The sequence below is a fragment of the Triplophysa dalaica genome, chromosome 1, assembly GCF_015846415.1.
Source record: "Triplophysa dalaica isolate WHDGS20190420 chromosome 1, ASM1584641v1, whole genome shotgun sequence".
NCBI lineage: Eukaryota > Metazoa > Chordata > Actinopteri > Cypriniformes > Nemacheilidae > Triplophysa > Triplophysa dalaica.
In genome coordinates, this window is record NC_079542.1 from 5,198,760 (window position 1) to 5,212,352 (window position 13,593).

The 13,593-nt window shown below is 38.7% G+C and overlaps 1 protein-coding gene across 4 annotated transcripts in view; it reads left to right on the plus strand.

The window, feature by feature from the left end:
- Nucleotides 1–13,593, plus strand: part of kcnip4a (potassium voltage-gated channel interacting protein 4a) — a 144,060-nt gene that overhangs the window by 44,806 nt on the left and 85,661 nt on the right. The window contains exon 1 of one of the 4 annotated variants that reach the window (XM_056761124.1): nt 5,003–5,411. The exons of the other annotated variants lie outside the window; for them this stretch is intronic. Within the exon in view, the coding sequence (XP_056617102.1) occupies nt 5,189–5,411 (223 nt within the window). The 5' untranslated portion in view covers nt 5,003–5,188. Of the gene's footprint in view, nt 1–5,002; nt 5,412–13,593 lie in introns of those variants that run through there. 4 annotated transcript variants of the gene reach the window in all.

Sequence of the window (13,593 nt, forward strand, 5' to 3'; positions counted from 1 at the left end):
AATGTGTATTTTGTATTTCCCCATTGCTTGTGGGTTATACTCTCTCTCTGGGCTGGTGGCTTGTAACCAGGGACATATCTTTAATATTTCAGTGAGTCAGTGATAATAAGTCAGTGAGTCTTGTTTTTTGCTGTGCCTCGCACAGGGCCAGACTGAAACCAGGCCGCACAACATTCGCAAGGACACTGAAGGACAGGCAGGAGATGAGAATACCATTAGCCTGTGTCTGTGTCTGGAGATATAGTAGCAATACACGTCACAGGCAGGAAATATGAAATCTCTGTCTGCACTCCTATTGCATTTGGCCAAGATCACAGTACACGTTTTCTTGTGATCTGGTGATCTGGATGTTTTTTTGTCTTCTTTATTTACCAGCATCTGATACATTTAAAATAATAAAGAAATATAAATTAAAAGGAATACATTTTGCAATGTCTATATTTTTTCTTGGCTCTCTTGTGTCCTCATCATCTTGTCACATCCATCTACCTTAACGTAAAGCAGGACCTCATGACCTTTACTGTATAAATCTCTTGAATTCCCTCGTGTGGAAAATACGTTTCACCATATGTTGCGTTGCAAGGCTGAAGCTTTTAAGGTGATGTATGCCTCAGGTTGTCGGTATCAATTAGATTCAAATTCCGTTTTAAGTGATGGTTGACATTAAGGGTGAAGCGTGTGATTTCTGCTTCACTCACGGGTGTCATGTAATTGTGAAAATAATCACATTTCTCTTGCCTGCCCTTGAACGGACGCACAAATTGTTTTTGTTTGTCTGCCTTTGAGATAAATGGAAATAATAACTTTCCCCAGGTATTGGCCACCTGCTAAGCAAAAATATTATTAGCTGTTCGTAAACCTCTAAATCGGTTTGTATGAGATGAAAAATATTAGTGAATAATGTCAATTGGTAGCAATATTGGATTTTAGTTTAGTTGGTATAGAGCATCAGTTCCTTTTCTGGAGTGAGAGAGAGCTTTTTGTGTGCAGGTGCATGTGTGGCGGGATGAATTCACAGAAGTGCGGAAGCGAGTTTTCACACTCTGACGTGCTCTTCTAACACATTCAGTCCATCACTCCTGCTCTCTGCGAGGCGTGTCTGCACATCTTCGGTATCTGCACGTGTTCGGCTTCAATGCAGAATGATCGTTGCTGCGGGTTGTGTAGCAGCTGCTAATTGGTAATGAGGAACATTTGTGGAGGTCTGGTCTGAATTAGACAGCTCCGCCCCTTATGCGGGCTAAAAATAAAGGTGAACTGAGAAATTTTTGGTAACACTCTATAAGGCTTGTGTAAGTCATTACAAAGCATTCACATTACCTTTGGCAGAACATGTGTTCGGAGCTGCTTTTTAGCACATTTGGTACGTTGTTATGGGGTTTTGGGTGATTCCTGTAGCAGGATTTTTTTGGGGGGTCATAGAAATAATATGAACATAGAAAGTGAGGGGTGAGAAAGGTTTTGAAGTTAAATACTTAAGGTACTAAGTAAGGGTCGCCTCGTGCTATGATGTTGGTCTTTTTCATAATTATTCCTTTCAAAGAGTATAACACCTAGGGCCAGATTTACGCTTCTTTTGCCGTAAAAAATACACTTTCTGTATTTACTTGAAAATTTGCGCTGAAAAGGTGTGGACATTTGCGACTGACCTTTATATGCATTTGTAGTTTCAGACGCAAACTTTATGGGAGGAGAGTATTTAAATGAATCACGCAACACGATTTACTTAGCTTTGTGTTTGTCATTGTACAGGTCTTTGTACTTTATTTAACGCCCAAAAAAAAATATCTTAAACCCTGCGCTAATGTGCGCTGCTCTTGGTAGATTGCATTAGTCGCAATATCTCATTCCCATAATGAACGTATATTTTTATGTCCACTTTGTTAGTAAATCACATGCAGAAACTTCCACTCCCATCAGTGAAATTGCACTCTTTGCCCTGTTTTTTAAATCTGTCCTGTGGTGTCCTAACCAGACGCGACACCGTGACACATGATAAAAGGTATTTTTTCACATGTTAATTTGAGGTTTTGTTCTAGCCTGATGGCTCCACCCACACAGAGATCTTATTCGATGGAAGTTCTGTGCTTCATTAATATTAATCATCAAACATGTATTTACCTCAGATCTTGAAAATAAATTATATTCTATAACATGTTTGTTTAAACTGAACAAAGATTGTGTATCAATCACTATGTATTTTGTTAGATTCATTTATTAATTTGATTATGTACTTTTTTATGCGAGTTCCTTCCAGAACTGTGCTTGCAGAGAGAGCTCTTATTTTATGCTTGTCTGAATCCATAATAATTTTATTAATAATAATTTTAGCTTTATAATCCTTTTCCGGATCCACCAAATTGACCAAATTTTATTCTGTAAAATCAAATCAAAGCTTGTGGTTTTAAAAACACAGGCACATCAGTCTAATGAAACGTCTCTATTGTTATAACCCTTAGAAGCCCCTAGTAACGCTGGTCACTAAAATGCCACATGTCTGTTTTCATTTGCAACAAGAGCAAATAAACGTTTGATGAATCATTGGTAGGCTACCCATAAGGTCATGTGAAAACGTGTAGCTCTGAAACAGCTTTAGGAAATGTACACCGCACTGGCAGCGTGCTTACGCTGTAGCTTAATCGCTATGGAAAATCTGTTCCCTCTGCATTCACACGCATTTTTCTCTCATGTCAACAACCCACAGCTCCTTTCAGAACAACACGCCTCTTTTCGGAAACAGCGCTCCTTTTTGAGAGCGCCAGGGACGGCGAGGGGTCTAAATCTTCTGAGCGAGAATGTCACTCGTGGAAAAAAGCTCTTCGTTTTGAGTGCTCTTCCTAAAATAGGTCCGTCTGTTCCGGGGATGACCGATGGGATTCAACTGTTCTTTCAGATTCAGTGCAGGGCGTTTCATCTTTCGTTTCAATGGCTTCTCTCTACCTGGAATGTTAATGAATATATTTGAACATGAAAGATCAACAGATGAGTTTTTATTACAGTGTCTGATCAGGGATCAGAAAGGAGGGTCTGACAGATAGCTTGTTCAGGTCTTGTACTTAATAATAAATGCAGTAAGGTAATTATGAAAGGGCTGTCTGTTAACAGCTTTTTTTCCTTTTTAATTGTTCCGAGTTTTGTATTTTCAATGTTTTGCTCTACAATAGTAAAAACATTCGACCATAAATAACTGAAGTAGACTATAGTATTTGTAATACAATGATTATTTAATTATAGTGAAATTCTTGGGTACTACGGTATTGTTTAACCATACTATAATGTACTTAAATATATAAACTGTAGTAAACACTATAGTAATATTAATTGCAAGTTATTCTGGTTCAAATCAAGCAGACTTTTATTTTGGCGGGTCGTCGCAAAGACGCTTGAGGTTCAGTGTGTTTGACGGTGGCTTTACTCAAACAGTGAAACGCTTGTAAAATAAACTCAGAACAACTTCGTGGATGAAGTTCACGTGTTCATACAGACGAATCCACGAGCGTCACGCTTGTATCATGTTAAAGTGTGCAGCTCAGTCACTCGTACACACACAGAACAAGAAGATGACATGTTTAAAAAGTATAATTCCGCTTATGCTATGGGCTAGTTGCACGAAGCCACCATATAAATTATCGGATCAGCGAGTGTGAGCTGGCTTATTTCCGGTCGTATGAGATTACTGACATTCTTCCAAATATCTTTCTCTATTTTCAATGGAACTAAGAAATGTATACAGATTCTTAACAACTCGAGCGCGAGTAAATGATGACAGAATTTTTATTTTTGGTCGAATTGTCCCTTTAACTCATTCACAGCCAGCCTTTTAAAAAAAAGTTGCCAGCGTATTTACATTTTCACCCAACTTTAATGGCTCACAGTAAATTTTCTGTAAAGAATATATGGACAAACAATGTCAAATGAAAGAACAGAGTCTCAGCTTTTGAATAAAAGAAACCGTATTCTTCTATCTTCATTTGTTCGTTTTTTTATCATTCCGTAGATGTGGGTAGGTTTCGTCAAAAATGTATCACTTTGATTAAATAGCTGAGATAATTAACGTTTAAAAACCGCTAAAACATATACGTTCTAGGTTCTGGGATTCTGTACTTTTCCCCAAAGGTGTGTAATAGCGCCACCTGCTGTAAAACAGTACAAACACTGATTGCCGTAATGACTCGTCTTTGGCGGGGAACCGTTTTTTATAAAATGACGAGATAACTCGTCAATGGCGGTGAAAGAGTTAAGGGCGACTAATAATAATGATATATGACAAAAAGCAAAAATCAAAAAATTTGGAGATACAAGGTTTCCGAAGGACAGCAGCCATTTGTCTTTATCTCTCCAATTGATCTTGGGGTGAAATGTGACCCTGATATGTACTCTTGATGTCAGTTGAATGAACGGTTTTAATAGGCTTTCGTAAAATAGGACCACATACCCGAAACATCACAAAGACGGACAGCATGCTTGCTTTCTCCCTTTTCAAAAGTAAAAATGTGTGAACTCTCGTCCTCAGTCTCTCTCTCTCTCTCTCTCTTCCTTTTCCTTCTTTATATTGCCTTAATTCAGTCCGTTCCTCTTCTGTCTTTGGCTGTCGATCTCTTTTCACGTGCTTTCTTCTTCACCTTTATCTCCCCTCTCCGTATCTTTGCTCTGTGCTATTCACCTTCTCTCGGGCAGTGTCTATAGTGTCTCTTATCTTTAACCCAGCCTTCCCTCGCTTTCTCTCTATTCCTCTCACTTTTTTGTACCTTTCACTCTCAACCGCGTGGCACTTAGAGAAGCAGTCACACAGACTCTCAGAAGTGTTAAAGCGTCGTAACTGTCAGCACGACAGCCCCATAATCGCCTGTCATCGCTGATCCGTCCGCTCTCCTTTTCTCCTCTCCTCCCGCCCCTCCTCCCTCCACTGAGCGCTCACTCTGGGGCCACCCTGGACCCGCCTCCCCGGCAGCGGCCGACCGTGGAGGGTGAAACAGCCACAGATGGTGCTAAAACACACGAGCAGCCGGTCTACTATCAGTGTGTCAGTGTGCGTTAGAGCCTGACACAAAAAGTGAGACAGAAGACAGCTTAGAGGGGAGCGCTTAGCACCTCAGGGACACTGGAGGAAATATTTATGACCCGACGGCAGTGAGTGACCCCCTCGCGCAGAAAGGATCTCCGCCGGAGGAGCCTCGAGCTGCTCTGCATGTGCCGGCGCTCGCAGACTCGCAGGCAGAGCAGGTTCAGCCAGGAGTCTGGGAGCGTGGAGGAAGTTTGTCTTTGCGATCGAACCCAAGGAGGATTTAAGAGCGGAAAGAATCCACAGGAGAGAAACGGCAACATGAGCAGCTGTAGAAAGAGATGCAAGAGGGAGATTCTGAAGTTTGCTCAGTATCTCTTCAGATTCATCACCGGTACACTTCACGCAGGTAAAGTTTGACGGTTATCCAAAGTTTTTTTGAAATTCAGATCAAGGGTTGGTCTTTGCAATTTTCATCCGTGTCTTGCGGGCACATGATTGCTTTTGCAATGACAGTAACATATGTCGAGCTTGATTTATGCAAAAGTTGAGGCTGTCAAGGTGTCTCTTACCTGATTTTGACCTTTGTCATCTATCTTCTCTTTCCTAATCCTTTCATCTGCTCAATTAATCCCAGTCTTTACTGGTAATTAGTACGAGGCAAACAAATTTTCCCCATCATTTGCCAAAATAAATTTATGTGTCAGCTGTTTCAGCCGGGCTCTGTGTATCGCAGTATGTTTAGTTGTGTTACTCTGTCCTTGAGTCTGGTTTCGGTGTTGTGCCGTAGTTTTCTCAAGACGACTACAAATAATGTAAAATCGTACATTTGAGTATTCGTGTAGTGCACAATTTATGGGCTTTTTGTGGTAAAAGGGCAATATATCAAAACCACTATATATGTAGTGGTCAGGTTGACCTTGACAAATGGTTTAGTTTTTCTACTATCTTCTGTGCATCTTTGAAAAACACACACATGAGCAAGTCTTATTAGATCAAGCTAATATTTACATTATACAGTATATGTGCTACAAACTTAAAGATTTTTTTATTGTAGGATATATCTTATTAAACTTAATAAATGTAACTTATTTAATGTGTTAAATGTATCACACTTTTTAAAATGTATCCAGCATCATACAATTAGGAATTGTTGCAAAAGGTTTTATATTTTTAGCACAGATCGTGATTTACTTTCCTCAGCACTGCAGTTTTCTGGTTAAGGATATATTATATATATATATATATCATCTCGCTCTCATCATAAGTTTTGCTGTAGCCAATCGAGTAAAAAACTGACGGGTTTCACATGTGATTGAACATTGAAGCATCTCACTGTAGTTCACTCTGCTGTGCGCTGTTCAGTTCTGTTTATTTTGGGTCATTTATTGATTATATGAGGTGTATACAGTTAACTGCTCTGTACTGTATCTCTGCAGTGTGCTTGTGTGTTTGAATGTGTGGGTGTGTTTGACAACAAAGAGTGTGAATTGGCAAAGGCTGGCATGCGTTGCTTTGCAGCTCTTATGTTTATGAATATGATGCATTAGTACAGTATGTGTTGTTGATGCCGTGTGTCACGGGGGAGAGTGTCACCTCTTTCAAAGAGAAAGAGACCGTCAGCAAAAGGCTTGAGTAATGCGGGCGGGTTAGTTTGAGTATATTTGTGGAGGCGGTTTGATATGGTGTTTGATCATAAGCACTGACAGAGAGAGACAGACTCATCATTAAACTCATTTTCATTGGGTGGATGTGTTGCTGGAGGATATTGCATGTGATGTGAGCCCCATTGCCTTTTACATTGTGTGTTTGTGCTATTTGTGTTATTATTGGGTAGTCAAGCAGTTTATTTACGGTAGGTGTCCCTTGTCATAATGTGTTGTCTTAGCTGCACTTAAAATGTATAACACATGTATATTTTAATATAATTTTTCAATTCCAGGAAAAAAATGACTTAGCGTCCTTAAAACATGTCTTATGCACCTAAATTAAATTAAGAAACGTTGCATTAGACTGGGTAGGAAGATATGTTTGCAAATATTATGATTTAATGAAATTTCTTTGTCTGAACAATTTGCAGAATTTTCTTCCGGTGTGTTTCATAAATTAGAGCGTAACATTTAAACTTGCCAATCATTATGAACAACAATATAATTTCCAGGTTGTCTGGTTGCCAGATATTGTTGACTATCATTGTTTGAGTAGCTTTAACTCTTTAACCCTGCCAAATAGTAATTTAATTGAATTAAGGGCCAAATCCATCAAATTATATTCATCCCGGTATTGATTTTTGCTGTTTGGTGATGATTACCAGCAGATATCAATAATAAATTAAACGCACCGGAAAAACTCTTCAGATCGCTTTTTGGAGGAAGCCCAAAATGACTTGTATTGCTGAAGGCCGAGTCACTGAAAAAGTATTTTAATATTGAGAGTCTGACAGACTGGCAGCTTTACAGAGTCTAAGACGTACTGCCTTTGCTTGAAATCCTTGTTAAGGTTCTGTATTGATTCAGCTGACACTATAAGACCATTTGCCTGAAGCCGGTAGTAGAACGGAGATCTTGTTTCTCTTTATACACCTATTCTTTGTTCACACGTTAAGCTGAATGAAATAGAAAACGAAATTAACATTAATCTACTTCATGACATGTTTTACCAATAATTAATGTTAGACTTTTGTTACTAGTCCCAACAAGATGTTTCATGGTTTAGCACATAAAAATGGAATGGGATTAAATGAGGGTAAAGTGAGGTTAAAAGAAAAATACTATATACTGTATGTATAAACTTGGATTTGTTTGTGTTTAGTTAGCTTTGGCTCTTGCGAAGGCAACCACTGTTATCTTGGCGAGCGATGCATAGGCACTAAATGTCAATAGGCGAGTGATCAGTAATCGATCACTTTCTATTCTGACGCCTCAGTCTAACAGGATTTGATGTTGACTACGGCAGAAAATCTCGGAGAGTCCTCTGAGGAATCACGTTATTTTTGTACCTAACAGCAACTGATGCTTGGACTACATTATGGACTGGATGAGAGAAGCCAATGTCACGGGCCCAAGGCCTGCCAGGGGCCTTTAAAGCCTCAGGCCAATGGATCTGACACTCGAGGGGTTCCCAGGTCATTGATTCTGCACAGCATATTAAACACGCACAAAGCCCGGGGCTCTTGGGACCCTCTGTGGACACCTTGATGGACTATGATCCGGCCTTGAGTGATGGGTGATTTTTTTAATATTTGATAAATAAGAGACCATATTTTGAATAACCATATTACTCTAGCCTATATCTAGAGCCCTGTGGTTTCTGTGATGCGGATGCGAAATCCTGCTATTAAATTTTGTCATCTGCCCATTCTGCGTGTATGAGTTAATGTGTTTGCACAGTTTAACGCTCAGTGATTTGTCTGTGTCTCACTGTATGTGGACATAAACACATAAGTCCTGTCGAGAGTTGCCCTGAGAGTTTATTTCAGGTGCATTTAACTGTTTGAAAAGAAACTATTGTCACTGAACTACTTACACTGTCTTCACGACGAACCATCAAAAAAAACACAGGTTAACCTAAATGCTCGAATGAAAAAATAGTATTTGATATAGCAAATTGTGGTATTCTTGTTGTAAATTGATCAACTGTAGTATACTTTAATAATTACTATAGTAAGGTTATCTAGGATTTTTTCTGCAGTTTACTATAGGCGTAGTAAATACTATAGTTGAGTATTTTTATGTGGACAAACATTAATGTCCATGGTTGTTAACTGGTCTATTTATGTGATGATCTTTGCATTTGTGTTTTTTAAAGACGATAACAGACGTTTTATACTTGTGCTCGTTGTACAACTGTTTGGCCTCTGTAGCACAAGTGCTATGTGCAAAAAACGTAATGTGCGATTCAGATCGTGGATCCAGATTCTTTGTTATGAAGATCTTGATATGCTAGTTTGGGAAGATCGCCCAACCCTAATTTACATGTATTTATTTTAGTGGTGGGCATAGATTAATTTTTTTAATCTAGATTAATCTAGATTAATCTTGGATTTAATCTAGATTAATCTAGATTAAAATGGCTCATTTGAATTCTGCCGAAGGCATTCAGAATATGTGTGCTACCCAAATAATGACTAAAAGTAAGTCTTTGAGAATGGGTTTCTCAAGCCAGGTGGCGCATTAGACCAGAGGCTCATCTCCTGTTTCCAAATGCATCACAAACTGCTTGAGAAAGCTGTTCTACTATGATAATTTGTGATGAAAATTAAATTATGTTCAATAAGATGAACTTTCCGTTTAGGTGGTACTTGAGACTGGAAGAGCTCCTACAGTACATCTACATTTAGTCATTTAGCAGACGCTTTTATCCAAAGCGATTTACAAAGAGTGAGGGAGCAACAAGCGATATGTCATACAGGAGCCATAATACATTAGATCTCAATACAAAGTTCTGGTTTCAACTAAAGCTAGACCACTACCTGTTAAGAGAAAGTGTTTTTTTTAAACCAATTCCTCATTGCACAAGGTGCAAACAACCTTAGTCTTGTCGATGTTTCCATTGGGAAGCTTCTTAAAAATGAATATTCGCTGAAGCAAACCCGGCGGCTTCAAAGCTGCATCCATGTTAGCACGTCACGTTTGATGCGGTAATTTCACAGTAACGTTATATTGTGTTCAGACCAAACGCGAATGGCGCGTTAAGCGCGAGTGATTAATGTGTTAATGCAAAGAGGCAATAGACCTACTTGCTGCGCGAATCGCGCGAATGAAGCCCTGGTTATGAGATGATGAGGCGGCGCTAAGAACGCGAATGAAGCCCTGGTTATGAGATGATGAGGCGGCGCTAAGAACGCGAATGAAGCCCTGGTTATGAGATGATGAGGCGGCGCTAATGACGCGAATGAAGTCCTGGTTATGAGATGATGAGGCGGCGCTAATGACGCGAATGAAGTCCTGGTTATGAGATGATGAGGCGACTTCTGCTTCCGCGAATGACGCGAATCACGTGAGTTCAAAAATCTCGTTCTCGCCCCGTACAGTGCAGTTAAGCTGGTATACATCCGCGCTAAAATATCAAGGTGAAAGTCATCATAGCTTGCGTAGTATAGACCCAGCTCCCAACACAACTTTGAGAATAGATTAACGGCAACATTTTTTTTATCGCGCGATAAGAGTCTCACTGCGTTAACACCGTTAACGCCGTTAACGGCCCACCACTAATTTATTTATATTTTCCAATAACTAAAATTATATATATATATATATGTTTATACATTTTTATTTATCTGAATTATCTGCATGTGTTTATAAATACAAAATTAATATGTACTGTAAACATATTATATAAACACAAATGTATATTCTGGATGCGATTAATCGCGATTCATCAATTGACAACTCTAGTTTTTATTTATGTCCATACTGTATGTATTATTTATTCAATATGGATTGTCAAGAAAATTTCTTCTAATCTTTTAACAGTGTATTGGATTATTGTTTGAAACCCTCTCATTCATGCCTCTGTGGAAGGCTGGTTTGTGTCTGTTCTTATGTTTAGTAATGTTCTTATGTCCCGTAGAATCTGCAGCGTTAGCTCTGCGTCTTTCTGCAGACCCATAAATCATAACCTTGGACCGCGGCAGCTTTTTGTCATATCAAGATCTCGCTCTTAACACTTAAACACTTGAAATCTATCTTTTTGCTCTCCGACTGAGCCCAATGACATTTGCCTTTTTTGTTTTCCTACAGCGTATTGCTTTCTGCTGTCACACGCATCCTCCTCTGTAATATATCATCCATTTTAGGGGGACAGGTTGAAATACTTGGCACAGGATCTGGAATAATGTCTGTCTTTTGTCTTTGGGGAAAAGAGACAAAAGTGGCGTTTATTTTTTCTAATCTTGCCTGTAAGGATCTTCTGAACTTTCTTCTCTGCTCATCGCGTTTTATCTCTCACGCAAACCTCTCAGGTACACATTTTTAGCAAGCAGCTCAGCAGACGGCTATAGATTTCAGGTGATTTGATTTGGTTTGTCAATGCAATTTGTGGAGGTCTCTGAAGGCCGAAATCCTTCGACTCTCCGTTGACATCACGCACTTTTCCTCCTCAACGCTCTTTGAGTGTTGATTATTGGCTGCTATTGCTGGAAATCGTATACGCCCAAACCATTTTTAGCTCCCTTTTCAGTAATATGTGAAAAACAGTGTGAATGTGTATTCATCATGTCTGATTTTCCTTTTTGAAATGAAGCAGTGCTAAACTAAAAGGCTTGAAATGTTGCAAGAAAAAAACACACTCCATAAAATGTTTAAGCGAGGAGGGAGAAACCTTGAGAGGAACCAGACTTTAGCAAGGTACTGTACACATTTTTAAATAAATATACAGCAGACATGCCAAATATTGGCTAGTTATATAATATGTGATATATGGGAACGCTTTACAATAAGGTCTGATTCATAAGCAATAGTTAATGCATTAGCTAACATGAACTTACAACGAGCAATATATTTTAACAGCATTTATTTAAGGAGTCATGTGACAAAGCTAAAACGAATAATATTGTTTGTTTTAGATGTAATGCCATGCTATGATTGGCTAGTTAACCAGTGAGTAGTGATTGGTCGAATACTGCAAGCGTGTGACGGAAATGTAACGCCTCTTACCATTTTTGGAACATCAGATTCCAAAGCAATTGTACTGAATGGTACGCCCACCTTACATGCGTATACATTTGGGCGGTCTTAGTCAAATCATACCATGAACTGATGTAGATTTGTGTGGGTGTGGTTACACGAGGCGTTTCATACAGGTCTGGGTGAGCATTCGCTATTAGATAGAATGCATCTTTTTTTTCCGACACTTACATTTTTGCAATTTTATGTGTCCAATACATGCATAGGCAACTAATAAAACACCAAAGACACAGAAAAACACGTATTCGCGCCATATGACCCCTTTAAAATATTATGTTGATAATTCACCCAAAACTGAAAGATTCTGTCACACCTTTATGTGGTTGAAAACCAGGATATGACTACTTCTGTGGAGCACAAAAGAAGATATTTTGAGAAACGTCTCAGTGGTCAACAGAATTGAAGTCAATGGGGTCTATTGTTGTTTGGTTACCAACGTTCTTCTTTTGTGTTCTGCAAAATAAAGAAAGTCATACAGGAATGACATAAGGGTGTAATGTGGATATGTAAATCTTGAACATACTGCAACATAAATGTGGTACAACTAATTTTAAAGGAATAGTTCACTTTAAAATAAAAGTATCATGATTATTCTCTCACCTACATGTCATTCAAGCCGTCCGTCTGTTTATTTCTGTATATTTAAAAAGTATGCTCTTCTTGGAAAATGACCAATGTATAAAATATTCAACATACCTCAAGTGCTCTAAACGTCTACAGTACCAATGCATAAACGTGCAAAACTGATTTTTATCTGTGATTATTTATATCAAGGCAGTGATTTATTAAAAGATTATCAATGAAACATTATCTTTTCAAGTTCATAAAATGTGGATGGGTACTGTAGGGTCATCAGTCTATGTAAACGCTGTGGCTGTAGTCGTGTCAGTCTTACGTGTTTATTTGGACATTCTTTGCTACACAAGTCGTCTAGGTTTCCTCTCTTTGGTTTCCTGACAGCTATTACCAGGTCATGTTCCACCTATCCTCTGAGATGGCATAGCGCAAGCTAATATAATCCTTGACCAAACACTGAATATTTAATCCAAGATGCCAGCTCATTGTGTCTTAAGTATGTCCTAACACATCAGTTTGATAGACAGACTTACAGCTGAGCAGCCGTGTGTGTGTCCTAATGATGCTCTCAGCTAAGATAGTTCAGTACTTCACAGCTTGTAGTATTAGTAATGTTGAAGTAGTTTCACAATTAAATTAGATAAAATCCTTCTTCGCTTAAAGGCAGGATGTCCAATTTATCATAGCCGTTGTTGATGTTCAAATCACCAAAACAGACACACCCCTACCCCCATCTTTCGCTTTCATCAGCCCTCGGCTCGACTCATTTCTGTCCTTTGCACTGTGCAGCTAACTGCTGGTTGGCTACAAGGTTGTTTTGGTACTCTGCCCGACTTTGTCTAAACAAGCCTCATTCGTAAATCGGACACCCCGCTTTTAAAGGAATAGTTTAGCCCAATATAAAAAAATTGTCATCATTTGGTCACCCTCCAGATGTTACAAACCTGTATACATTTATTGTTGTGCTGAACACAAATGAAGATATTTTAATGAAAGTTCGAAACTAAGCTGTTTTGGGTCACCATTGACTCCCATAGTAGGAAAAAGACTACTATGGGAGTCAGTGGTGACCCAAAACGGTTTAGTTAAAGGTATTTGGCATCCGTAAATAAACATTTTGTCGTTGTTTACATTTTATTGTTGGTTTTATTTACTCTCATTGTAATCCAGGTTCAAATGTTTCTACATGGACAATTTAATCTTTGTGAGGAGTCTTTAAAGTCATAGTTCACCCAAAAATAAAAAAATATTTTGTCATTTCAAACCTGTATGACTTTCTTCCGCAGAACACAAAAGAAGATATTTTGAAAAATGTGGACCCTATTCACT